Source organism: Abrus precatorius, unplaced genomic scaffold (assembly GCF_003935025.1).
Source record: "Abrus precatorius isolate BTA unplaced genomic scaffold, Abrus_2018 Scaffold7, whole genome shotgun sequence".
NCBI classification, from domain to species: Eukaryota; Viridiplantae; Streptophyta; class Magnoliopsida; order Fabales; family Fabaceae; genus Abrus; species Abrus precatorius.
In genome coordinates this window covers 28,188,268-28,213,791 of record NW_020874417.1, presented here as the reverse complement: position 1 = coordinate 28,213,791, position 25,524 = coordinate 28,188,268, and the positions used below count along the sequence as shown (strand labels likewise).

The window sequence follows — 25,524 nt, the reverse complement described above, 5'->3', positions numbered from 1 at the left end:
CCACAAGAGTTAGCTGAATCAATCTCATATCTCTATTCATCTTTGTAACATATGAAATTCTTTATTAACCTTGTCCCAAAAATTTTTAGATGAAGAATCACTTTGAAAATACTTCATGCTGATACAAGTTGGTCTTTGTAATATTAAACTTGTGGAATTGGGTAGGAAAGCAATCCTAATGGCCCAAATGTAGTTATTCTAAGGAGGACGGTGTAGAACTTGTCAGCCCAAAAACTATTTGACCAAATACTGAAGCCCAACTTTGAAATTACATTACATGCAAATTCAGACCAAACAAAAATCTCTATGATGCTCACATGCAAGTTTTGAACATAAAAATATTCACAATAATGCTACTAAACCCTCTTAATCAGTGGCTTACCCCATGCTTCAATCAAGGAGATTATGACCAACACTTCACGCGAAGAGAAATAGTGGATGACTCTGGTATACAATCGTGAGACATATCCCAATGATCCTTCCGTATATGAATAAAGAAAAATGTTAATATTTTAGAGCTGAATAATAATAATAAAATTTTAACAAAAAATATTTATCATACTGTCATAAATTTAATACAATAAATGTAATTTAATGAAAAATTAGTATTTTATTTGTACAATATTCATGAAAATTACTTTTATAACTTTAATAATATTCATATTCAAATTATGCCTGTTAAATTTACATAATTAATGTACAATGATTTTGAGAAGAAAGGTTGCTTCAAATAGCGTACAATCATATATACTGTGTTTGATTGAGATTTTCAAAATAAATTTGTAATGACTAGAATGCATTTGAAGGAAGGAAAAGAACAAGACATAGGAAATGGCTTACACACTAATGAAAGTGTCATTGTCTTTGGTTTGAAATTAGCCCCCTCCATATATGAATATTATTATATTTATAAGACTTGGACTATGGCCATAAGCTCTAGTGATATGGACAAAAGAAATTATAAGAATTGAATAAAGTAAGCCAATAAGTTAGGTGTTATTTGCTAACTATGCTTCATAGTTTCAAATTTCAAAATGGTTGTTGGTAAGACGGCTTGGGACCCTGAAATATGAATTTCTTGTCGATCATGATCTAAAAGCAATAATTGAGGACTTTATAGTTTATACAAGAAAAGAAAATAGAACATTTCATGTATTAATATAATAATACTTCAACCCCCCCTGCCCATTGAACAAGGTGACCTTAGTTGCAAGTGCTTCTAAAGCCCGCTCCATGTTGATTTAAATTGTCAATTAAATCACACGTCATAGCTAAGTTAGATTTATCTAATTTAAAACTAAATTAATCTTCTCTTTAATGTATATTTTATTGAGCTTTAATAATGATTAATCCAATATTTTTAATATAATTATGGATAGAAATAAATTAAGTTAAACTAAATTTTATATAAATAAATCTAACTTATTTAATAATTTTAAAGTATAAGACTGATTTATCTATTATAAACTTTTTTATTAAATTTAACATGACTTTTTAAAAAGGTCTTTTAATAACTTATTTTATATTAAAACTTTTGATAGGTAATTATTTATAAATAAGTTATTAAATTATTTAAATAAATATGTTCCTATAAAAGATTTAAGATTTATATATAAACAAGTCATAAAAATATATTCAAAATTTTAAATATTTATAGTAAAATTACATATTTTAAATTTATTACTTTTAAACTACATGTTTAATTTAAATAAGTAAATTACTAAACATATAACAAATACAAATGCATACGTATAAGATAGATCAAATAAAATATAAAAAATTTTAGTGAATAATATTCCTTTTTTCAAACGGTACGTAGTAAAAGTACTCTCTAACATTATAAAAAAATTAATATTTTTAATTTAAAATTTTATTTATTTTAAAAAAATTAAGTCACTTATTTTTGTCAAACAATTTAACCTATTTTATTATTAAATACAACCAAAGTAATATGGGTCAAATTTTAAGTTAACTAAAAATTTTTTATCTCGGAACCATATTAAAAGTATGTTAGGATGTGATTTAAGTAAAGTTTATATAATAATACTATAATTACATATTATTGAATTTCTAATCAACCTGATGCTTCCTAGTATAAGAAGAATTGGATTTCATGACATCTCCTACTAACAGATGACTTATTATTTTTTTAATGTTTTTAATAATTAAGTATCAAAATAAATCAAAATTTAACTTTTTTTTTATTTGAGACAATTTTTTTACGGTATCTTCCAAGTACAAAATTTATTATTTTATTTTAGCAGAAAATAAAACTCTAGTAAGACTTGTCAGAATGAGAGCATGTTTAATCTGTTATAAGGACAATATTTTGCAATGTATTCCTACAAGTTTTGTCTTTAGTAAGAACGAAACTTCTGCAATTTTGACAAGCAACATGATTCTACCAACTTTGATATTTGTATTTACCCTCTAGTTTAAGTGATGTAGCTAAACTCTATTATCCAAACAAATTATGTATAAATAGTCAAATTGATCTGCAAGGAATGAATTTGTAAAAAATTGAGAGAAGTTATCAAGTTAGCATTAATTTTAATATTGTGTTTAAAATTAATTTAGTTAGTTTATTTTATTTGAATAAGTTTAATTATTATATGCATGTTAAAATAATAAATATTTTAATTTAATTAGCTAATATAGAATATTTTGAAAAATAATATGTTAAGTAAATTTATATATCAAAATTTAGTTCAATTTTAATAAATTGAAAAGATGAAAATATAAATTGAAATATTATTATATTGTTACTTATTGTTAAATTAATTTATCTTTAAAATAATTTTTTAAAAAATGAATATAATTTATTTGTATTAGCTAAATTATCATATTTAATTTATATCATATTAACTAAATAAATTGAAAATAATGAATATTATTTTTTAAAATTTTCTTCTTTATAAATACAGGATGAGAGATATTATTATCATTGTATATTAGAATAAAAAAATATTTAAAGAAAATAAAAATATGACATTTGAAAAAAAAATAATAAAAAAGATAAACTTTTTAATTTTAAAAAGAAAAATTTATAAAAATTTAAATCTCAATCATAATTATGTTATATTTTTATTAATTTTATATTTTTTTTTGTTAATTCAAATAATAGATAATACACTAAATTAGATATTTAATTGTATAATTAATATGTATTAATAATAAAGTATTATTAAAAAATTATAAGACTCTATTATATTTATTTTTTAATTATATTTTATTTTTACAACATGATTACTAAAATAATCCATTCATTTGTATAACTTTTATATAACATTAAAATACAATATAATCAATTAAATCCACAAATATAAAATAAATTAAAATATCACATAAACATAAAATGATAATTATAATTATAATCATAATTATCTTTCATAATCTATTAAACATTATAATCGTACTATTATTTAATGATATAATGAAAATAATATAGCACTAATACATAAAGTGTTAATTTTATTTTCAATATCATACACTCTATTTCATTTAACATTATTTACCAATGATTTATCTAAAATAAATATATTTTGTAATTTATATTTATTTATAATTTAATACATTCCTTTTTTACTATTTTAAATTTTAAATTTACGTATTACTATTTCTTAATTTAATTATTATATTCCTAAAATTATTAGCAATATTATAATATAAACAAAATTTAAATACGATAAATTACATATATAATCAATGTTATGTTTATTTAATTTATTCATCTATATTAATTTATTACAATTATCATTAATTTCTATCTACAACATTATTATCATTAAAATATAAATAATAAGAAAAATTCTAAATTTATTTTAATGGAAATACGCATATGTACTGTATTTAATTAAGCATTATGTACCAATAAATTAACTAAAATTAATATATCTTTTAATTCATATTTACTTATAATTTAATACATTCTTTGTTTACCATTATTAATTATAAATTTAAGTATTACTAACTCTTAATTTAATTATAATATTCCTAAATCTATTAACAATATTTTAATACAAATAAAATTTAAACATAATAAATTACACATATAATAAATTTTATGTTTATTTAATTTATTTATCCATATTAATTTATTATAATTATCATTAATTTTCTATTTACAACATTATTATCATTAAATACAAATAAAAATTATCAAAATATACAAATAATAAGACGAATTCTAAATTATTTTAATGTAAATACACGTATACACCCTATTTAAGTCAAATACCAGTGAATTAATTAAAATTAAAATATTTTGTAATTCATATTCACTTATATTTTAAAACTTCCTTTTTTACCATTATTAATTTTAAATTTAAGTATTAATAATTCTTTATTTAATTATTATATTCCTAAATCTATTAACAATATTTTTAATATAAAGAAAATTTAAATATGATAAATTAAAATATAATCAATTTTGTGTTTATTTAATATATTTATATATATATATATATATATTAATTTACTATGATTATCATTAAATTTCTATCTATAATATTGTTATCATTAAATACAAATAATAAGATTATGTATCAATCGCATTTGTGAACAAAATAACTTTTTTTCTGCCATAAATTTTCCCTTCCAAGCAGGTGGATGTGGCATTAAAAAATCTACATAAAATTTCAATTTGACATAGCTTTTTAAAGTTAACATATGTTAATTGTATGTGCTTCCAGAAAAAGAATATATCAGAAAATATATCTTTAAGTCATTTTTTTTTCATTTGTTTTATGTCATTTTCTGAAACAGTTCTTTACTTTTTACTTTTATGGATGAAGAGAATTTATAATATGGATTTGCACCTCCCAACAGCCTATGAGGAAAGGAAAAATACACACAACAAAAGACCAATGAAAGGGATAAGATCATCGCACTCCATTCTATAATAAGAACTTCTTCAACTTTTATACAAAGAAAGAAACAAACATCTTTGACTTAAGCTATAAAGGTTCTGGCCTTTCGGATATCGCTATTTTCTTTTCTAGCTATTGAAGCTCATCACGGGGTTTCATAAAAAAATAATTATCCAAATCCACTTAAACACAACAAATTAAATTCACTTTTTTCCTTAATATCCAACTTTATATGATTAACCTTAAAATCAATTATCTAAATTAACATGCTAATTTTTATTTAATTTATATTGAATTGGGTTGTTCGAGTCTGCTAAACCCACGATTATCACTAAATTCTATCAACTATGGACTCAAAGGCAATTTATTTATCGAGTAAAATATACCATATTATTGCATATATAGGTAAGTTTTACCCGTTTTCTTATTTACAAACCTCTGTAAATTGTGAAACTGTAAAATTAAATTTTGTATTTAACACGGAGCTACATTGTCTTATGCATGTCACTTGAGGTTGGTAAACATGATACAACAAGACTATTATAATAATTGAATAAACTTAATGAACATGCACAGAAGCATATCCTCGACAGGAAGAAAATGTATCCATTAAATGAGTATAAATTTAGGTATCGATGTTTAGCTACAAAATTTTACAGAAATGTACGTAAATTAATTTAGGTGTATACTTTATACCCATTCAACCCATGCTCGCATATATAATTTTAATTGTTTGTTCAATCACCCATTATGTTTTGAATTAGTATGTATAATATTTTTATTTGATTTGGGTGCATTTTTAATTTTATTTTATTTTATTGATTTTTATTGTAAATATAATATTAAAATAGTATTTTTGTTTTATTAGTTCATTACAATTTTAAAAATACATTTTTTAACAAAAATGCATTTAATGGATTAAAATCTAAGCATATAAATATTCAAAAAGTATGAAGATAGATATTGAAATTATAATTCATGTGAATATAGATCAGGAGATGAGTCAATTTCAAAAAACAAATATTTAATATTTTATTTATTGTCAAAGCAAAATTTATCGGTAAATGTTATGAGTGTTTCTAATGGATCTAAATGTCCTTGACAATCTCAAACTTTCCCAAGATTCAAGATAGTTACACGAAAATCCATTGTTTTGGTTCAGTGTTATGCGTACCAAATTAATGTTTTTGCAAAATTAAGAATTAAGTGACAAAATTCGAAACTTCTAGTAAAGTAAGCTACAAAACGAGATGCAATCATTCTAAACCAAAGCTCTATTAATTACAAGCCCCGTGAGGAAGGGGGTAAGTTTATGCAATCATTCTAAATGCAAGCAAATGTTGTTGTGATTAGAGATTCAACTTAATGGTTTTTGAAAAAACGTATACACAATGTTTGTTCAATTGATTGTGTAATCAGGGTTTAACAATACTGCACACATGATATACCCTTTTAATAGTAAAATTATAATTTTATAGCACTTGCATTTAGGGTCCACACAGATTTCAATGTACACAAGTATATTTGATGGAATGGCTTTGGTCTTGGGGTGCATGATGAAGAGGGCACTTAGGAAGTGACAATGGACAATACCTTTTTCTGGGGAAAAAGAAAATCTAGTAGCCTACAACACAGGGAATGCATCCTTATACAATCATGCAACACTAAACTTTAGTTGGATGAAACTTTCAGACTTTGATGCCACGGTTCTGACTTAGACTAATACTAGCCAAGCAATACAATATGCATTATTGATTTACCTTTATATACACATACTTAACTGTGAATATTAGAAACTTGATCACCCCATATGATTAGAGGTCCATGAATATTAGTCTTGAATGAGATACATTTGTTTTTTGTTACATGATTTCTAAAATTCTTATATTCAATCCCCTTAATTTCATAGGTCTATAACTTTGTTTTATTGCTTTTTCTTCTATTTTCACCATGTCTCTCCAAACCAAATACTCTCAATGTCTTTGTATAATTTAAGAAAATAAAAGCTGATCATGAAATAAGAATATAGTGCATTAATATAGATATTGTTGTGTGAATAACCAATCGAAACTAATAATCTTTGATTGCAGAAAAAATTTTCAGAACGCACCCAAAATATTACCCTACTTTAAGGTTATTATTCTAGATAATTACAGATTTTCTCATTTCACATTATTTAAGAAGAATGGGTATTGACTTTTCTTCTCTTGTAACGTGAAAATTCAAAATCTATCAAGGCAATATGGTGTCTATTCTTTTTCCAGTTTCAATTAGTAATAATTCATTTTTCCTATACCTCTTCCTTAAATTAAGTGAGACAACATTTTCATAGGTCTGCTTTGCGTCAACCATAGAGGGGGAGGGGCAATCATATTCTATACATTCCCCATTCCTAAACATTTTAGTAGTAATTAATAGACTAATAACAGAAACACAGTATAAAATCAGAAGTTATAAGATACATCTACTTTTTTTTTTTTTATAACAATATGCTAGCAAACAATACTTTTAGATGTATTCTAAAAAATTAAAATTGTAAATTATTAATGTATTTCTTTTAAAAATATTTGGTGCATATTAACATTATAGGTTGTAACATATATTTATTCATTTAAATATATTAATAAGTTGTACTGTAATTTTTTTTTTGTTATAAACTACACCTTTAATATATTTAAAAATGATTAAAACTATAATTTATCAACAAACTTGTCAAATCCTGCAAAGTTATATTTCTCTCATAAAATTGAAAAAAAAAAAAACCTTAATGGAAGTCAATTTGGATCAATCGTGCACTTTTTTTATATCTCCAGGATTTAGTTTTTCGTGGCAAAGTATAAATTTTAGTCGTACAAAACTTTAATTAATAATGCGTTGTCAAAGGCTCACCCAACCCCTGACAATTTCAATTGAGGTTCCTCACTGGGCCCATTCACGGCTGGCTCTACAGTAGCCAGTAACAACAATTTAGAGTTCAATTAATTGCATTAAATAAGTTTTAAGCCACGTTGCCTTAAATCAATTTTTTACATTGCAAATTTTATAGATTTTAAACTTCCTTTATGTTTTATTTTCATTTGTTTAGCAAAAATGTAGAACCGATCAATCTTTTCAGGTTTATCTTTGGTTTGGTAATGTTAATTTAAAGTCACTAGAAGATTTTATATTTAAAAATTCAATAAGTAAAGACTATAATAAAAATCGATTAAGCTTAAATCCAAAAATAATCATATAATCCAACAAATCTGTGACATCTGTTGAGTTGATTTCAATGCTGGTTAAAGAAAAATTCATAAACAAAAACAGAAAAAAAAAGTCAGAGAAAAGAAAAAGTAACATAACAGAGAAAGTGAGAAACTTCATGCCGGTTTTTCATCAAATATTTTCATAGTTATATATTCCACTAGGAAGCAAAAGGGTTCCATCTTTGGTTATAGGGCAGAAGATAAAAGTGAAAATTAAAATTACACGTTCTACAATTTCGGCTTCTAAAAGCCCAATTTTATGAAGGTGATCCATGATTGCTTCAAACCAAAATGAATAAAGAAACAAAGTACCCAATAAAAAAAAAAAATCAGTTGCAACGCCGCCCAAGAAATTAATTAAGAAGAGGGATGAATATGAGTACAATTAATAAATGGAAGCAATAAATAAACTAACCGCAAAAAGGAAGAAAGAATAAGAATGTGTCACACTGTCATGTCATGTGTGTAACAGTGCATCCCAGCATCTATGCTACATACTATGTACCCTTCAAATGGTCAATTGTTGGGGTCAATAGGCATAGCATATATGTACTTGACCAAATGCCACGTTAACCTCATAATCTCTCTCCATCACATGTCTGAGAAAATATAAAATTCAATGAATTCTTGTGTATCAGAATCTGAAATTGAGAAAAAAGGAAAAGTGAAAAATAAAATGGTAATAGCTGAACATATCTGCAAGTGGCACCACCTTTGGCTTTAGTGGAGTCACATAGCTATCATGCGCACCAGCTCATGAGTCTTATGTCTATCTTCCCTCTATTTTTCTCTATCCATGTTGGAATGGTTTGGGTACACTCTTGGCCCAGAAAATGCAGAAATAAGCAAGTGGGTCCCACGGGAGCATCCTGATTTTTAGGTGTGAAGTGAAGAAATTAAGAAAACATAAACTCCTTCTCTCCTCCATGTACTAGATTTTCAACCCCGTGTTCGTGCTTCCACTGTGTCACTGTTGTTTTGGCTTTGTTTAGTTAGTTTTGTTTTGGTTTCTCTCTCTCTCTAGAATGTTGTCAAATACAATACAGTTGCACCCTTTTCTTGAAAGATTATAAAACAGATTTTTTGGAACCTTGTGTTATCATTACTTGTGGTGCTTGTTGTGTGCTGATCTCGGCTTCCCGTGTGCTGACTTCGTTTTCTTCACCTTTCTTTGTTGTTTCTGAATATTTACTAGTTCTCCACTTGGGTTCATTGCCTGTTCTTTCCTTTGTTTTTTGGGGGGTTAAAAAGCTCAAATTTTGAGGATTGGAAGAGTGTTGGTGAGTGAAAAATCAGCTACTTCCTTTCAGCCTGCTACTGGGTTTGTGCTCATTTCTTTGAGGTGTTCTTGGCTCTTCCCGGATCCAGGTTTATCTGGTAATAAAAAAGGATTATTATTATCATTATTATTTTCCTTGTGTTTGTTTTTTGGCCCTTTCTGTATTGAATTTGTTTATTTGTAACTGGAACTCTTTTCCGTTTGTATGGATTTGGTTTCAGTTTATTTCTGTTATAAGGCGTTGCTCTTTTCTTCATCTTCACTTATTTTAAGGCCTTTTTTGTGGTTTAGTATCAAATATTAGTGAAGTGTATTTGGTTTATTATAACCAAGTGAACTATTGATTAAATTAAATCATGGAATTGTTCGTTATCTGAGTTTCAATATGCAAGGAATTTTACTTAAATAATTAATATGTGAGCAATTTGTTCTCCAAATTATTGTTCTTTATTAAGATTCCATGAACATGTCAGTCTGCAATCTGTATGTATATTATGGATTGCAGGTTCCTTCGTTTGCATATCTCTTTTTGTCCTTTGTGTTTAATTGAAATGTTCAACAGTTGCATGTCGTGATATCTAGAAGACTTGTATAAATTTTGGTTTTCATTGGGATTAGATAAGTGACCCTTTAGGCAAAACTGCTACCTTCAGATTCAATATTTTGCGAATAATTTTATTTTTGGTTCGTTACCTTTGTTTTGTGTTTTTTCAGTTTATTGATCATATGATTCGTAGGTTTTCGTCAAAGGAAGATGACTGGGAGAGAAAGTTCTGACAATTAATCCTGAATAGTAGAGGTAGAAGATGGAAAATACAGGCTTATGGATTCAGAAAGAGGGCCACAGAAAAAACGATTCATTGCATGGCTTGTTGAATGATAGGGAAACAGCAGATGAAGACTATTCAAAATCACAGTTAAAGAAATTGATGACTAAAAGGTCAAACTCTCATCGAGCAATAGTTGTAAATGCTATTCAATCACAAATCAGTAAGGTTTTCTTCAAGGATTTATTCTTTCGTCGTGTCCATGGACTAGACAATAGGATTCCAAAGCATGTGGTGAGTGTGGATGAGAAATATATGCGTCGCTGCCTAGAATTTGTGCATAACACTGCATTAAAAGCAGCTCAATGCAACATACCTGTGAGCTTAAGAGCAACAAACATGGAAACTTTATCAGAAAGCTTGAATACCGCTAAGTTTTTTGGTGGAAATGCATGTGGTTCAGGACATTTTGTCTTTGAATGTCCTGTAGACTCTGAAACTGGGAGTGTAGTGATAAGTGCTAATGGTGGAGAACAGTGGAGTTTGGGTACAATAATGGGGAGCAAGAGTATGATAAATATATTGAATAGTGCTCTGCTTCAGCAGTTTGGTGCTTCAGATAGAAGTGACAATTTGAACAGGATGAACTTCTCTGATGCTAAAGGATTGATATGTTATGATTTTGTGGACTCTCCAAGTAGTTTAAATATCTCTTCATCCTATAAACTCGAAAAGGGAAAACATTCAGGGCAAGATCATATGTATGGATCCGTTTCTGTCCATAAAAGGCTTGTTTCCACTTCTAGCACCACCTCTACTTGTTCTGATTGGTTGTCTTCGGCTTATTCTACTCTATCTCAGGGAATGATCCAATGTACATGGAAGCAAGGTATTCCTCATTTTGTTTTTTCTGCAGATGATCAGAAGGAGGTCTATGTAGCAGAACTGAGGAAGGTAGATTCAGAGGATGATAAGGCTTTGGACTATGCGTACCAGTTTCACTTGAACAAGGGTGGTCCAAAAAGTCATGAGATTCCCAAGAGTGATTTGCAGCTTGTTGGGAAGATGCATGTATCGACAAGTTTCACCCTTTGCAAAAACAATTGTAGGATAATGGAGACAGAGTTTACATTATTCCAAAACATTGAAATTTATGACAAAGAAATGTGCACGTCAGAACACTCTCACAGGAAGAACAAGGGATTGTCAAAGAAGGTGTCACAAGTTTTCAGAACTAGCCCATCATCAAAACGCAGAACACACTCGAAGTTTAGCGGATCAAGTGCTGTGACGGAGAGTTGTCTGTGGGAGCCACATGGTCTTGGTGGGGTCAATTTATTAGAGACTGATGTTCCTCCAAATTTTGAGATGGCTGCAATTGTTGTGAAAGACCATCTTCCTTGTAAAAAACCTGAGAAAGTTGGAGGCTGGGGTTTAAAATTTCTTAACAAATCTGGAGTAAATCAAATCGCATTGCCTTCTGAAAGTTGTAATCAAAATAATGGTGACTGCTCAACAAGCACGAGCATTCTAATTCCAGCGGGCCTTCATGGTGGGCCAAGAACCAGAAATGGTGGCCCGTCGAGTCTGATAGAAAGATGGAGATCTGGGGGCCACTGTGACTGTGGTGGTTGGGATGAGGGATGCCCTCTGACAGTACTTCAGAGAAGATTTAACAAAGCAGAGGTTATGTCTCAAGTAGATACACAAGGCCATTGCAAGTCAGTTGAACTAGTCACTCAGGTCTGTTTATATCCCATATTCTATTACTCTTCTTTCTCTACTATCTTTAAACAATGTTTGTGATCTCATATACCCTTTAAATAATGTGGAGCAAAGAGTATGTGAACCGTAAATATTGATTTTTGCTAAATGCATATTCCTCAAATTATCAAATTCTTTTACTTTGAGTGTCTTCACATTTGATCTCTCTGGATAGGGTTGACCATATGGATATTGAACAACGTTGGGCTTATTGGAAACCACATTATTAGTTTTTTTCCACCATACAGTTTTCCTCTACCATTTGATGATAGGGAAATGATTTTGTTCATTGCTAGGTTTGATGGTCTCCAAGGCTTAAATATAATAATTCCATAATCTTTTTGTGACTCTGAAATATATTCAACATCAATCTTCCTCTCAAGTTTAAGCCAGTTTTACTGTTATAAGACATCCATGCATCTATAATATTGCATCACTTTGTGTGTTTACTAAGCAATTGACAGTTATTTATGTAAGTATGCAATGAGATGACTGTACCCCTCAAATTTCAGGGTTCAAGGGATTTCAGCCCCACCTTGAGGATGGTAAATGTTCATGATGGTCTATATTATATACATTTTCATCCACCTCTGTCTGCCCTACAGTCTTTCTCCATTGCCGTGGCAATAATTCATGCGCAAAGTCCTGCTCTTCGGCCCAACAGTGCACAGGAGCTGTCATGTTAAAAGTAAAAATTGAGGTTATTTAGCAGTATAATTCTATTACTGTATTATAAAAGCAAATGAAAAGAAGATTTAGGTTTTTATACGTGAATTGGGTTTTCATTCTATGTTTAGGGTTGTTATTTTTCATACTGCCAGATGTTATCTTATTTAGGAGAACTAGCTCTCTTTGTCCTTTTTCACAATTCATAGTTTGTAATCATCTTTTTCCTCATTTTTTTTGTTGAAGAGGATAGAATGTAGAAGGGTTTTCTGAAGGAAATTTGGAAAATTGTAGCATTGAGATTGGATTTGTTACAATTGTTAATGAGAAGGAAGTAAATTTAGCATTCAATCTGAAAAATAGCTATTTGAAAATTGCTTTTGAATAATGGATCATTCTCTTTACAATTTGGTATGAAGAATATTGGAGATCTTGCTTCTTTGAATTTCTCTTGGCAAATGAATTATGGTAGTTCCCATTTTTCTGATTGGAAACTCTGCATCATTTCACCGCAAGTTGCAGCATGATCCAATTGCTACTCCTATGACAACAGCACATGTTGCATGTAGCATCTGATAGACAACTGAAAGTGTTCTCTCTCAATGGCCACTTGTATGTGGATAATTTTTATTTACTATATTCCAACTTAAATTTTGAGCTAAAATGCTGACATGCTTCCCTTTCAATTTGTTTGAAGTTCACATTGACTACAGATATGGTCACATAAAAGCTTATAAAAGTTAAAGTAATCCTTGCTTTATGAGCTAATTTTTAGGGTTGACTTAGGTTTAAGCTTAAATTTAAGATTGTATTAGAGTTTAAGATTGTATTAGAGTCTATCGTAGATTTGATATTGGACCATTCTTTATATAGAAAAAAAGATCATGCCATCACAGAATTTTTTAGTACAAATAATTCTCACTTTACAAGGTAACTTTTAAGATTGAGTTAGACATAAAGTTCAAATTTAAGACAACTGAATGTTCAGTGTCACATGAATGACTCCATGCACATTTTATCTATATCTAACAGTTCTTTTCCATAAACTTATTTTTGATCTGACCAAGCATGGAGAGTTCACATCAGGCCATCTCTACAAGGTAAAAGCTTGACATCTTCTGTAGAATTTGATTAATATTACCATGATTATCTAATTTCTACTTTCTAGTGGGTGGTGACAAAAAGTATTAATAAAAAAGATCCTGCTTAGTCACCATGTATATTAAAAAGAAAGGGTACAAAAAGATGTGATGCGTGATCTGATGACTGATAAATTATTATGTCAAGTAAAAAGGTTGATCTTATTTTGTTGTGACCGTGGTTGTTTCTTTGTTTCCGTGTGTTACGTTTTCACTTTGCGAACAACTATCTTCTTGCATTCTCTTCATTTTAATCGTTACTTTCTAGCATACTCTTCTGTCCACTTTGTTTAAAATGTGCAAATGCAGAATTAAATAATTCGGTGGAATGAATCCCCCCTCCCCTGAAAGTGTTTTTTTTATAATTCTTATTCTTTACTAGACTCTACATTACACACATTCAAAATAATTTTTTTTTTGTGTACAGTAATATGATTTACTTTATATTTTAGCATGAGAATATGATAATAAGATTGATTTTGCCAGCGGTCGTGCTGCTGTGATCAAATGCCTGTTGTCATTGATTTCGTGTCACCATGTTTGCATTCTAGTACTCTTGTGGTTCCCCCCTTTGGAGCTTTTAAGAATCAAATGTTATCATAAGAAGCCAATTAATAAATCTATAATATTTAGGGAGCATTTGAATAAAAAAAAAACTTTTATAAGGCTTATTAGAGTGTATAAAAGTAATTTTAGGCTCTATTAAGCTCTTTTTTTAAAAAAAAAATTATTGTTATAAGTTTTATCGTTAATTTTATTATACGGTAAGAGTTTAATAAATAAAAGCAAGACAATGTAAATTCTTAGCTACTCCTTTCAAAGATCTTTTTCAACTATTTGTAAGTTTATCAATTTTGTATTCAATAAGTATTTTCATGTTTGAATATGAAGTCAAAGCAGGAAGGGAAAGAAGAAAAGGTATTTGAACTTGACAGTTATGCAAGATGAAATTACAAAATTTATCAAGTAATAGGAATATGTTGTAAAGTTTTATTTATACTTCCCTTATTATTTAAAATTAACAATTTTGTCATTATACACGCAAATTATTGACAAATTTTTAATATCGAAGGTCAACACATGAGGAGCAACCCTACAAACCAGCATTTGAAACCACGTTATTGCCAATCATGATTTTGTTGTGTTTACCTGTAGGATTTAAATGATATTTAAGAAACTTAACTAAGACTTTGTTAGAAGTTCTTAGTTGGTGCTTAGATGAGATGATGATGATGCCTTCAATTAAACCTGCAACTGAGGTGTTTGATTGCTATGTGGTCATGTAACTTGAAATACCAAAACCCGTGTCAGGATTAAAGTGGTAATATGCATCCTTTGGTCCTTCCTCCAATAATCAATTGTTCCAAATAATCGTTTGATAATAATTAGTTTTTATTTTAAAGATTAAATAAAAATAAAATTTTGTTAATCTCAGCTTTAGGAGCTGAGAATAAACAGTTAATAATATTAAAATTTAATTAAAAAAATATTTATTATATTTTTATAATTTTAATACAATAACTGTGTTTTTTTTTATAAATTTTTTTTTATTTATAAATACTTAAACTTAGCTCTAAAGATTGAAATCAACAAAACCCATAAAAATAATATCACTTTGATCGATTAATTTAATGTCTTGAAAATATTAACATAATATATTTATAATTTTAATATTAATATTATGGTGCCTAAATTATTAAAAGATTACTACTAAATAATTTTAGTTAAAATTTTAATTTGTAGTTTTTTATAAATACAGGGTTAATATGATGTACTTATAAAATATATATTAATTCTAAAATATAGCATGTGGCATGAATCTATTATAAACGAAAAAAAAAACTAACATCTACATATTATGCAATGTGAATTGCAATAAAAACTTGTTGGCAACTCTATCATCATCGTCCTCATCACTGGACTCAGTCCTCACGAGTTATTTTAAGTCTTGATTAGTTAAGTTGAGTGAGACTGATTCCCTGAATACAGCAAAGCTTTTCGCTTACAAACACCTTTCTATACCCAATTAATAATTTAAGAATATAGTTTCACGATAATTATAATACTAAGACTAAATTAAGATTTAAAATATAACCACTAAACTTATTTTTGGCACGTAACTTTTTAATATTTAAATAAAGTTAAAAATGTTAAATTATTATCTTATGACTCTACTACAAATACGCCTTCTCATACTTTTTAATACACTAACTATTAATTAAAATTATAAAAGTATAAAAGAAAAGAGTTAATTTAAGAAAAAGAAAGGATGAATCTTTCATGTAATTTGTGTAATTTTTAATAAATTTAACTAATAGTCGTGTTAAAAAAATATATTATATAATAAAATACGTGATTCAACAGATAAACCCATATGTGAGAGGGAATGCAAGCATGTTATTTTTGTCATCTTATATACAAATTTGTGGTTTTCAGACGCATCTTATAGGCACGTCTCTCCTCATAATAGACATTTCCTTTAATTTAAGGTTTTTGGTTTTTGGTTTTTGCCAATCATGACAGCAGTGATGGTCATGGTGTTGCACATGAAGGCTTGTTTCAACTACGTAGCCTCAGACCCATGTGACCTGGTCTCAATCTGGATCTACTGCAAGCATAAAAGAAATATTTGGGTCCATCTATTTCCCACAATCCATTCTCCATATCTACTTTCAAGCTCTTTTTTGTCAAGAAAGAAATGGGAAGAGTACTTGGTTGCTGTTTGGGTTTCTTATGCTTTTTGGTTCCTTTGACAGTTGCAGACTGGAACATACTAAATCAGAAGACACGTAATGGATTGAAGATCAGCTTGAACAACTACTGTGAAAGTTGGAGAATGAATGTTGAGCTGCATAACATTAGAGACTTCAAAGTTGTGCCAGAAGAATGCACTGAATACATTGGAAAATATCTCAGGTCGACTCAATACAAAGTGGACTCAGAAAGGGCAACTGAAGAATGCTTGGTTTATCTTAGCACCAGCTGCAATCTGAAGAAAGATGGCAAAGATGCTTGGATATTTGACATTGATGATACTTTGCTTTCTACATTTCCTTTCTACAAGGATAATCTATACGGGTATCTCAATATATCATCATATAAAATCCTTTTATGCATGTTGCTCAACCCCAAAATCACTGATCACTCTTATCTTTCCCTCCACTTTGTTTTCTTCTCTTGAAGTTAATATTCTGACTAGTGTGCCTTTTTATTGATAATAGGGGAAAGAATATCAATGTGACAGCTTTGGAGGAATGGATGAGCAAGGGTAATGCTCCTGCTCTTGACTACTCACTGAGACTCTTCAATGACCTTAAATCCAGAGGAATTCAGATCATTTTGATTTCTGCAAGGAGGAAGCATCTTAGATCAGCTACAACTGACAACCTTGTCAAGGTTGGTTATCATGGGTGGACTAGTCTTGTCTTGAGGTTAGTTCGATTCAACTTTTTCTCCGACTCGGATCCTCTGCATTCAAAAGTCCTGCATTCATCGTTCAATGGTATACATATATATAATTCTCCTACTGCAGAGGATCCATACTCCTCTTTCGCTAGTGATCTCTTACTATTGTTTCCCCTTTGTTCCTCATTATCTGACTGAATCGTTTTTACCTCTATGCAGGGGACCTGCTGATGAAATAAAATCAGTGGAACAGTACAAGTCTGATGTGAGAAAACAGTTAATCAATAACGGTTATCGCATTTGGGGAATTTTATGTGACCAACACAGCAGCATTAAGGGAACCCCTAGCGGCAGAAGAGCATTTAAACTTCCGAATCCAATGTACTACGTTGCCTAAAATCCTCTCTTGCACCTGCACCAATTTCCCATTTTAAACTTTAAAAAATTGCACTATTGTTTATGGAATAAATTCTCCATTAAGCAGAAGTCAGCCGGCTGAACTTTGCAAATCTGATATCAGATTAGTTGCAAATCGCAATACTATGCCTTTGATTTTGGAAGGGTCTCATGCTCAATGATTTTTTTTTCCTACACAAAAATTTGAAATCACTGGTAAATTATTTCGCTGTTGAAGTACCAAATATCAGTCTGAAAAAACTGTCAACTTCGATTAACAAGGGACGGCAAGTGAAGTATACGTCTTTTTCAGTTTCACGTTCAGGCTTATGTCCATCTTTCTTTGCAAGATGCACAATTTTTTTCGTTTATTTTCAAGTTTCCGATTCGTTTTTACTGTGTTGGATTAGAACCATATCGCAATTGGTTTGGAACAACGTTGTAGATATTATATTCTGTAGAGATTATATTTTAAACACTTCATTTTCTATTTTATTATTTGAGAAGTGTTGTAAGAATCATGCTTGGTGTGTAAATGTATCATCTATTAACAGCCACAGTTAAATTTCATGTGCACTTTTCTTGAAGGGGAATAAAAGAGGCTGCTGAGAGGAGTTGAAGATCATATTTGCACAGAAGCATAACATTAGTTTGGTACTAGTTTATGATCGAGTGAGAGAGAACAATCCGTATACAGACCTAAACTTGTAACGGGTATTATCAACATCAGCAAGAAATGCGGGATTTCAGTAGTGAATATAATAAAACGGTACCTGATTCCAGTACTTTATCACTTTCTCAAAACAAAATGCAACTCTCTATAATGAACACTTGTGGGATAGATTTTCAGAGCAAATTTACTCAGAGAGATGTCAGTGTGTTTAGCTTGCTATAGTTGCTTTACGTTGACAGTGAGCAAACAATCTAATAAAATAGTCAATAAGAACTTTTATGCGAGACCTTATGTCAAACACTGGAGAGTTGAGCACTTTCGTAAGCTTCAGCATGATGCTTATTGATGTATGTAATATATATATATATATATATATATACGAACTGTCATCTAAAACTGGAGAGCAGATCCAACTCCTCGATTTAGTTCTACCAAGTATTCGTGAATATGCATTGTAATTACAGAAGGATATTTAACGTGATGTATATTAGCCAAGATTCACCAACTGATGGTATTGATCAATTTAATACAATTTCAAAATTGAAAATTCACATCAATCAAGTTTAATTAATTTGAATACACTATGCCTCTAGACTTTACGGAAGCAGCAAGAGTAATAATTTTTTTGCCCAAACCAACAATTTTAAAATGAGACCTTTCTTTCAAAACCTATTGATTCTAGCCCTAAATAGTAGAAATAACAGGGCAATTGAAGAAATTGTGCATTCTTTTGTCCAATTATTGGTGGGGAAAAGATGGCAAAATATAAGCATGAAATTATTTCTCTATATTCAGTTTTGACTAAATTATTAATAAGCATAGTGCTTCTGAATTTCCAAGTGGTTAATAAGGAGACAAAGTGTACGCTTGTAAACCAAGAAGAGGTTCATATGTAATGTTTTAGAGTGATTTTGAAATTCACCCTTTTCATATTCCACCATCCTCCACAAAGCTTCCAAATGTCATGCCCCAATAAGGCAGGAAAAGAAAGAAGCATTTAAATTCTATTTAAATAAATGAACTAGAACCTAATTGAATAAAAAACCCAACTGCATTTCCATAGAATTTTCTGTAAAATTCGTTAAAATGACGAAACAAAAAGCACTTAACCATCAATCCAAAATTCAGTATACACACACGTGAACAAATCCAACTGCTACGAGGATTGTGAAGAGAGTTTGAGGCATTCACTCTGACACCTCCTAAGGCATATGTCATTCCAATTAGGAACTTGGTGTTGGTTAACACAAACAGTGCGTGCACACGCATCAGCACACGCATCAAGATCAGAAACACCACACACAGTGACACAGGTATCAGGAATTGGATCTTTGGAGAAAGAACCAACCTTTTTGAGCATTCTCTTGGATGTGCAAACCCTTTCACACACAAAGATTTCGTCGGAACTCCTTTCCCTACCTCTTGCGCTCTTCAACCTCTGCTCTTCCGCACGCCTTTTCTTAACCCTAAAAGCTTGTCCTGCAACAACAACAGGGATCGCAGCCCCCAAAAGGGACCACCAAATCTCCCCCATTTCTGAAACACAATTTTCTTCTAGTTCATATGCTGCACAATTTAATGGAACCAAAGACCAATTACGAAATTTCTAGTTTGAATTTTAATCAAGACTGTACACATAATGGGTAAACCCTAGCACCCTATACGCACACACATTCCAAAAAATAACAAATAAATAAATGGAAAAAAGCATGCAATGCAGGCACGAATTTGTGTCTCAAATTCTTCAAAGCGAATAAGAGAGGAATTGAAGTGTTACCCGCGGCGTAGTTCGTAGCTGCAGTTCTGCGAAGGTAGCTCTACAGCATAAAACCCTCGCCAACGACTAACAGCCAGCTTTTTTTATTTAAATAATGTTTTTTAAAACATAAATTACTAAATTATAATTTTTTAAAACTAATAATTATAAAATATTTAAATATATTACTAATACTAAGTAACATTATAAAACATTAAATATTTTTCTTGGCTCCTTTGGCAGTCCACACCAATTTTTTTCTTATTTTTGTAATGGACAGTTTCACCATTTATTTGGCGAAACTTTTTTTTTTTCATTTTTTTAAATAAATAATTTTATCATAATTACAAAATTTATAATATTTTGATTATAATTTTTATAAATTTCGTATTTTTTGTGTTGAAACTTAATTTAAAAAATAAAAAAATTATATACTTTACATTTTTAGTAGTAATATTTATTTTTAAAATTTAAAATAAAAATTTTACCAACGCTCACGACAAAACTTATTACATATGCTAAAATCATTCTAAACAAAAAAAATAATTTTAAAAAAATTATAATTTACTAATTCATTTTTTAAAAACATTATTTAAATAAAAAAATCGTTATAACCAAACAAGTATTTAAATTCTTTTGAAAAAAAGGGAAAAAATATTCCTTAGCTTGTCTTTTTTTTCCTAGAAAAGTAAGGTAATAAATTGTATTTTACTTGAAAATTTGAAATTTTAGTACATCTGTATTAATAAAGATGAGATTAAAAGTATCAAAAAATAAAAATGATGAATATAGTTAATTTTTATTTATATTTTTAAAATCTGAATTGTAGTAGAAGATAACCTTGAAGGTAAGAGATGCTTGTGCTATTTTGGAAAATCAGGCCGCATACATGTGTTCTTTTAACTAACAAATTGATTGATTATTAGTATTGGTTCTATTTGAAGGCCCAATCTATCACAATGCAAATCTGCATAGCCTCTGGATTAAGAAAACTGGACCCTCTAATAACAGTATCCAATCTCAATACAATTAATATTTTTAATTTCATAAAAAATATACAAAAAAGAAGTTATTAATTTCTATTGTATAACCACAATCACAATGAAAAAAGATTAAAAAACGAGTAATCTAAATGAATAAAACACATTAGTAGCATTTCACACAGGAGGAAAAGGACTACATTACATGAACATGAATATTGGACATGGAACATTTTTTTACTACACGGGTCAATCCCAAACCTCAAGGTTCTAATAACTTTTTTTCTTTTTATTTTGTTACATTAAAAACCCACTAACATGTTTCCCACATAACCACATCAACCCATCTTGGCATCACTACTAGCATGCATTTTAGCACAGTATTCAAATAAGCTCCCATCATAGCATCTTCTAACAGCTTCTTTAGATAAGAAACCTTCCTCATCCCTAGCCAGAATGTACAGAACCCCCCATTCAAGTTTACCTGCGACCCTGCAAACACATATTACATAGGTTTTACTATCATGTAACGTTGTAAGTGGAACGTGGGACCTTTGTTTTATCATATAAGTTTTTAAAGCTTGATAGTATTAAATTTTGCTTATTGATACAGATATTTTTATTGCCGTTGAATGCGTACTAAACTATTATATATGTATGTCACCATTTCATTTACAACATAATTGTCCAAATAAATCAATTAACAATAAAGTAGCATCTACTCACCAGCCAAATGGATCAAATGCATTTCGGTTTCCCTCAGTCATGTCCCACAGCTCTCCAAGTGTGAGTTTGTCAGGGACTGTACGAGCATACTTGCTAAAAATGTTCTCAAGATTTGATGGCACATAACTGTGATTTCATTTCATTAAGGAGGGTCATTGTCATTATAGTTATACCATAGATTGTTGTGATGCATTATTAATTAATTATTCATTAGCATCACTTACCGTCCTTCTGTGTCATAAACTCCAGAGTCACTTCCATGCTTTATTTTGTGTACGTTGTTTATGTAGATAGGAAAAAGGAAAGAAGGGAACCAATTCTGTAAAATTAAAATTCTAAGTTAAGGATTATCTTGGATATATTATATAATATTTTATCATGTATTTTTTTTTTAGTGTGATCTAATGACAAGGAAAAACTCTTAAGATAACTCGCCCTGAAAAATCCAATTGTAAAAAGACAACAATGACACATGCTATCTGCCAATTTTACTAATCCCCTATTCCCAGTTTGGTTTTGGCATCAAATGCCTCAAGGAGGATGGGAATGAATTTTGCTTTTTCAAGGTGCTAGTGCAATTACTTTAAAGAGTAACTGTTGCTTGCATAGTTGATTCAAAATTTATAAATCAACAAGCAAGTGCACATGTTCTTACTATGTTCATAGCTAATGTATTGTTAGGCATTCATAAGCTAGTCCATGTGGGAAATATGAGCCCTAGAAGAGGGAATTTGGTTCTAACAATTGAGTAAACTGTCAGTGCTACTGTAGTGGCTAATCCTTTGCAGATACCTTTCTTTATTTAGTAACTTTTTTCTTATTTAAATTTTTAAAAAAATTAAATTAAGAAAAAATAATCATATAAAGTGATTGTTGTTATTTGAAGAGTAGAAATATGTACAACAGGAATATTGAAAAATTTTCCTTAACAACCTTGCTTAAGTGGGAAGGAGGATAAGAGGGAGAAGAAAAAGGTTAAAAGAAGGATAAAAAGGAGAGAGATGAAGGAGAAGGTAGGCAACAATTTAGATGGCTTTTGTCATAGGGAAGAGAAGAGAAGAGAAGAGAAGGATTCCTTTGTTTGTTTGCATTATCATTTTCTATACTTTTTACATATTAATTAGCCTTGTAAGTACTGTTCTGGGGGTATTTCCTTTATTATTCTGTTGTAAATTCAGTTCATATATCATAATACCTAAACCTTCATAATGCAAAATATGGTCAAGGGCTGAACCCCAAGGCAATGTATACGACATAGTTGCATTTTTGTCGCTAAGGCAAAAATAAAAATCAAGAATGACTCACAGGCTGAGTGGGATAACTCAATGCAACATTGATACCAATGGCCATAATAACAGATGCAATAACATTAAATCCAATAGCACGCAGCCCTGAAAATTTCTCAAGGTCAGGGTCATATCCTTGGAAGCCTCACTATAAAGATTAAAGAAATTTAGATAAGATAATAAAGAATGAGAACCCTTTTGGAAATCAAAACTCTTACCCATATAAGTTTCCCATGGGTAAACAATTCCATTGTCATCTTGATCAAAAAAAGCACAATGCTGCTGAAGAACAGACAAGTTGCAGTGCCTGTGACCTGGTGTTCCATGGGGGTGGATTGTATCAGGAGCTTCCAATGCTCTAGGCATGTCTGAGCACGTCACATGAAAAAAAATGGTTTTGTTACAGAATAATACGAAATTCAAATCTAAAATTTTGTAAACAACCCATTTAGTGGAAGGTACTTCTTCTGCTTTGTGTGTTTTGGATCATTCAAAATGCAGTAGTTTCCTTAATATCTGATTAGATATCGAGGAGACAATTGCATATTCCAATAATTTAAAACAAATCAATACTGACTTTGTAAGTATAGAGGAAAGCAAAGTAATAGATAATCTAATATGAAAAAAATTCAAAAAAGTGTTCATGGCATATTGACATGTGCATAGGTAGTACTATTACTACAGGGGCACAAAGAACTATAGAATAACAAACTAATGCAGAAAAATAATGACGGAATATTACTAGAATCTGCAAAAAATTAGTATGATCATTTCTCTCTCTCTCGGGGTTAAACTAGAAAGTTTCACTTAGCTTTAAGTCAATGGAATTCAAGGATTGAAACTTACAGGGCTTGGGAATAAATTTTTCCAAGTCATTTCTGACCCTTCTCTGAGCAGTAACGGGTGGATTATGAGCCTCAGTTATCAAAGCCTCCCTCTCCTTCTCTACAGTCATATTTGACATGTTTCTCTCTTTCAATTCTCACTCTAATATATATATCTTTTCGAGTTTTCTTTTCAACTTCTCACTTCTCCTTTTGTAGAGGAATAGCATTAAACATAACAAAGAGCAAATATAACTTCGTGGATGTGAATAAGAGGCTGTGAGAGAGAGAGAGAGAGAAATAGATGGACACAGCAGAGAGAGCCAGCAAAGTTCCACCAAGTTTACGTGGCAAACATGCACCAATTTACTGTGCATATTGTGCCAAGTTAGGATATGATGCATGTTGGCATGTAATTGCTTCGTCGGTTCCTTGTCATCACTCTCTAACATATCAATATACCATCCCAAAAATAAATGCCTAGTTCCACTCTCCATGCCAATGATTGTCGGACGATAAAAGTGTTGAAAAAATAATGAATTCAATGCAATCACATACATAAAAAAAAAATATATTGGATGGCTGGATATATTGTTTAAAGTAATTAAGATTACCAATATCATTACCAATGTTATTGTTTTAACTTAAACAAAGACCTTCAATTCAAGTTTTAAATATATAATTATGTTAAACATTAAAAAAATTATAATAACCCTGTCTTCTTTAAACAGGAATGAGTGTATTAAAAGAGGTTTGAAATAGTTTTTGAAATAATGAGATTTCCATTAGTGATAGCTACACTTAGATCTTAGCTAATTTATTAGTGACATTTTCATTAAATCATTTAATTTAACATATATATTATCTGTAAATAATCATATCACTAATGGAATTTAAATTATATCACTACTGGATAAGGATTTAAGTGACATTTATTTATTTCTCACGTATTTGATTAATTCAAATCCAATTCAGATATTAGCTGTAAATAATTCATAATAAACTAGTTAGTAACATGCGTAACATATAAGTATTTTATTTTAAAATAAATAAATATATTTTAATAATTTAAGAATATTGTTTTATAAATAATCATATGTATATATATAATAAAATTATTTTAAAAAATACTTTTCTAAAAAAATTTAAAAATTATTTTAATATAATTTTATAACCATATAATGATTTTTTTTTATAAATATAAACATAAGTGTTCATAAAAATCTAATAATTTATATAGGATAATAAAAAAATAAATTAATGATAATTTATATATAATTTTAAAATTTTAAAAAATAGATAAAAATTAAGTAAAAAAGAATATATTCTATATATTATTTTCAGTAAATTTTAATTATAATGAATATACATGACTAAATATATAAAAAAAAATAGTTTTATTAAATATTTTAGAGTATTTTCATTTATAATATATATTTTTTATTTTATTTTTTACTAATAAAAGGGGCTAAAAAGCTTAAAAGAAACTACACAGAGCTCTTAAAAGATCCTATGCCTAGAACATCAAGGCACAAAAAAAGAAGCAAGGTGGTAGGAGCCACATCAAAATAAGAGGAATGCAAAGATTCTTCTATGCCTAATTTGTAACACTTTAATTTAATTTTTAAAATAAATAAATAAATGAATTTCACCAAGACGGGAATAATAAAAATTTTCATTAAAAGGGTTTCCAGTTCATGGTTCAATAAAGTATTTTTAAAATAAGGGAGGGTTACAAGTTTGCATCAAA

The 25,524-nt window shown here is 29.3% G+C and overlaps 4 protein-coding genes across 10 annotated transcripts; 2 read left to right on the top strand and 2 right to left on the bottom strand.

The window, feature by feature from the left end:
- The first annotated feature begins 8,762 nt into the window (after positions 1–8,762).
- On the top strand, positions 8,763–14,062 carry LOC113872090. Of its 7 annotated transcripts, none has more exons than XM_027509349.1 (4): positions 8,939–9,041; positions 9,309–9,490; positions 10,107–11,902; positions 12,436–13,314. In XM_027509349.1, the coding sequence occupies exons 3-4, from the start codon at positions 10,199–10,201 to the stop codon at positions 12,607–12,609; spliced, it is 1,878 nt and encodes a 625-aa protein (XP_027365150.1). In that variant the 5' UTR covers positions 8,939–9,041; positions 9,309–9,490; positions 10,107–10,198; the 3' UTR covers positions 12,610–13,314. The 7 variants fall into 7 exon arrangements, with proteins under 7 accessions (XP_027365148.1, XP_027365155.1, XP_027365150.1 ...); XM_027509350.1 differs by adding an exon at positions 13,622–14,062 and having other exon boundaries at positions 8,946–9,490; positions 12,436–12,611; XM_027509348.1 differs by having other exon boundaries at positions 8,946–9,104.
- Positions 14,063–16,426: 2,364 nt separating this feature from the next.
- Positions 16,427–17,530, top strand: LOC113873529 (acid phosphatase 1-like). Its single transcript, XM_027511684.1, has 3 exons — positions 16,427–16,806; positions 16,950–17,159; positions 17,353–17,530. The coding sequence occupies exons 1-3, from the start codon at positions 16,427–16,429 to the stop codon at positions 17,528–17,530; spliced, it is 768 nt and encodes a 255-aa protein (XP_027367485.1).
- A 1,610-nt stretch (positions 17,531–19,140) lies between these two features.
- LOC113873312 (uncharacterized protein At5g64816) lies at positions 19,141–20,036 on the bottom strand. Its single transcript, XM_027511375.1, has 2 exons — positions 19,980–20,036; positions 19,141–19,768 (listed from the first exon to the last, which is right to left on the bottom strand). The coding sequence occupies exon 2, from the start codon at positions 19,734–19,736 to the stop codon at positions 19,359–19,361; it is 378 nt and encodes a 125-aa protein (XP_027367176.1). The 5' UTR covers positions 19,737–19,768; positions 19,980–20,036; the 3' UTR covers positions 19,141–19,358.
- A 1,240-nt stretch (positions 20,037–21,276) lies between these two features.
- On the bottom strand, positions 21,277–23,914 carry LOC113871719 (peroxygenase-like). Its single transcript, XM_027508817.1, has 6 exons — positions 23,797–23,914; positions 23,169–23,318; positions 22,970–23,055; positions 21,889–21,983; positions 21,665–21,790; positions 21,277–21,430 (listed from the first exon to the last, which is right to left on the bottom strand). Exons 1-6 carry the CDS (start codon positions 23,912–23,914, stop codon positions 21,277–21,279), a joined length of 729 nt encoding a protein of 242 aa, XP_027364618.1.
- Positions 23,915–25,524: the final 1,610 nt, after the last annotated feature.

Bases quoted from the DNA above. Each gene is read 5' to 3' on its own strand.
- LOC113873529 (XM_027511684.1), top strand. From the start codon at position 16,427: ATGGGAAGAGTACTTGGTTGCTGTTTGGGTTTCTTATGCTTTTTGGTT. The intron at 16,807-16,949 runs GTATCTCAATAT...TATTGATAATAG, and splicing joins TACAAGGATAATCTATACGG to GGGAAAGAATATCAATGTGA. The intron at 17,160-17,352 runs GTTAGTTCGATT...ACCTCTATGCAG, and splicing joins TGGACTAGTCTTGTCTTGAG to GGGACCTGCTGATGAAATAA.
- LOC113873312 (XM_027511375.1), bottom strand. From the start codon at position 19,736: ATGGGGGAGATTTGGTGGTCCCTTTTGGGGGCTGCGATCCCTGTTGTT.
- LOC113872090 (XM_027509350.1), top strand. From the start codon at position 10,199: ATGGAAAATACAGGCTTATGGATTCAGAAAGAGGGCCACAGAAAAAAC. The intron at 11,903-12,435 runs GTCTGTTTATAT...CTCAAATTTCAG, and splicing joins CAGTTGAACTAGTCACTCAG to GGTTCAAGGGATTTCAGCCC.
- LOC113871719 (XM_027508817.1), bottom strand. From the start codon at position 23,914: ATGTCAAATATGACTGTAGAGAAGGAGAGGGAGGCTTTGATAACTGAG. The intron at 21,984-22,969 runs GTGAGTCATTCT...TTAATTTTACAG, and splicing joins TGAGTTATCCCACTCAGCCT to AATTGGTTCCCTTCTTTCCT. The intron at 21,791-21,888 runs GTAAGTGATGCT...ATGAAATCACAG, and splicing joins GTTTATGACACAGAAGGACG to TTATGTGCCATCAAATCTTG.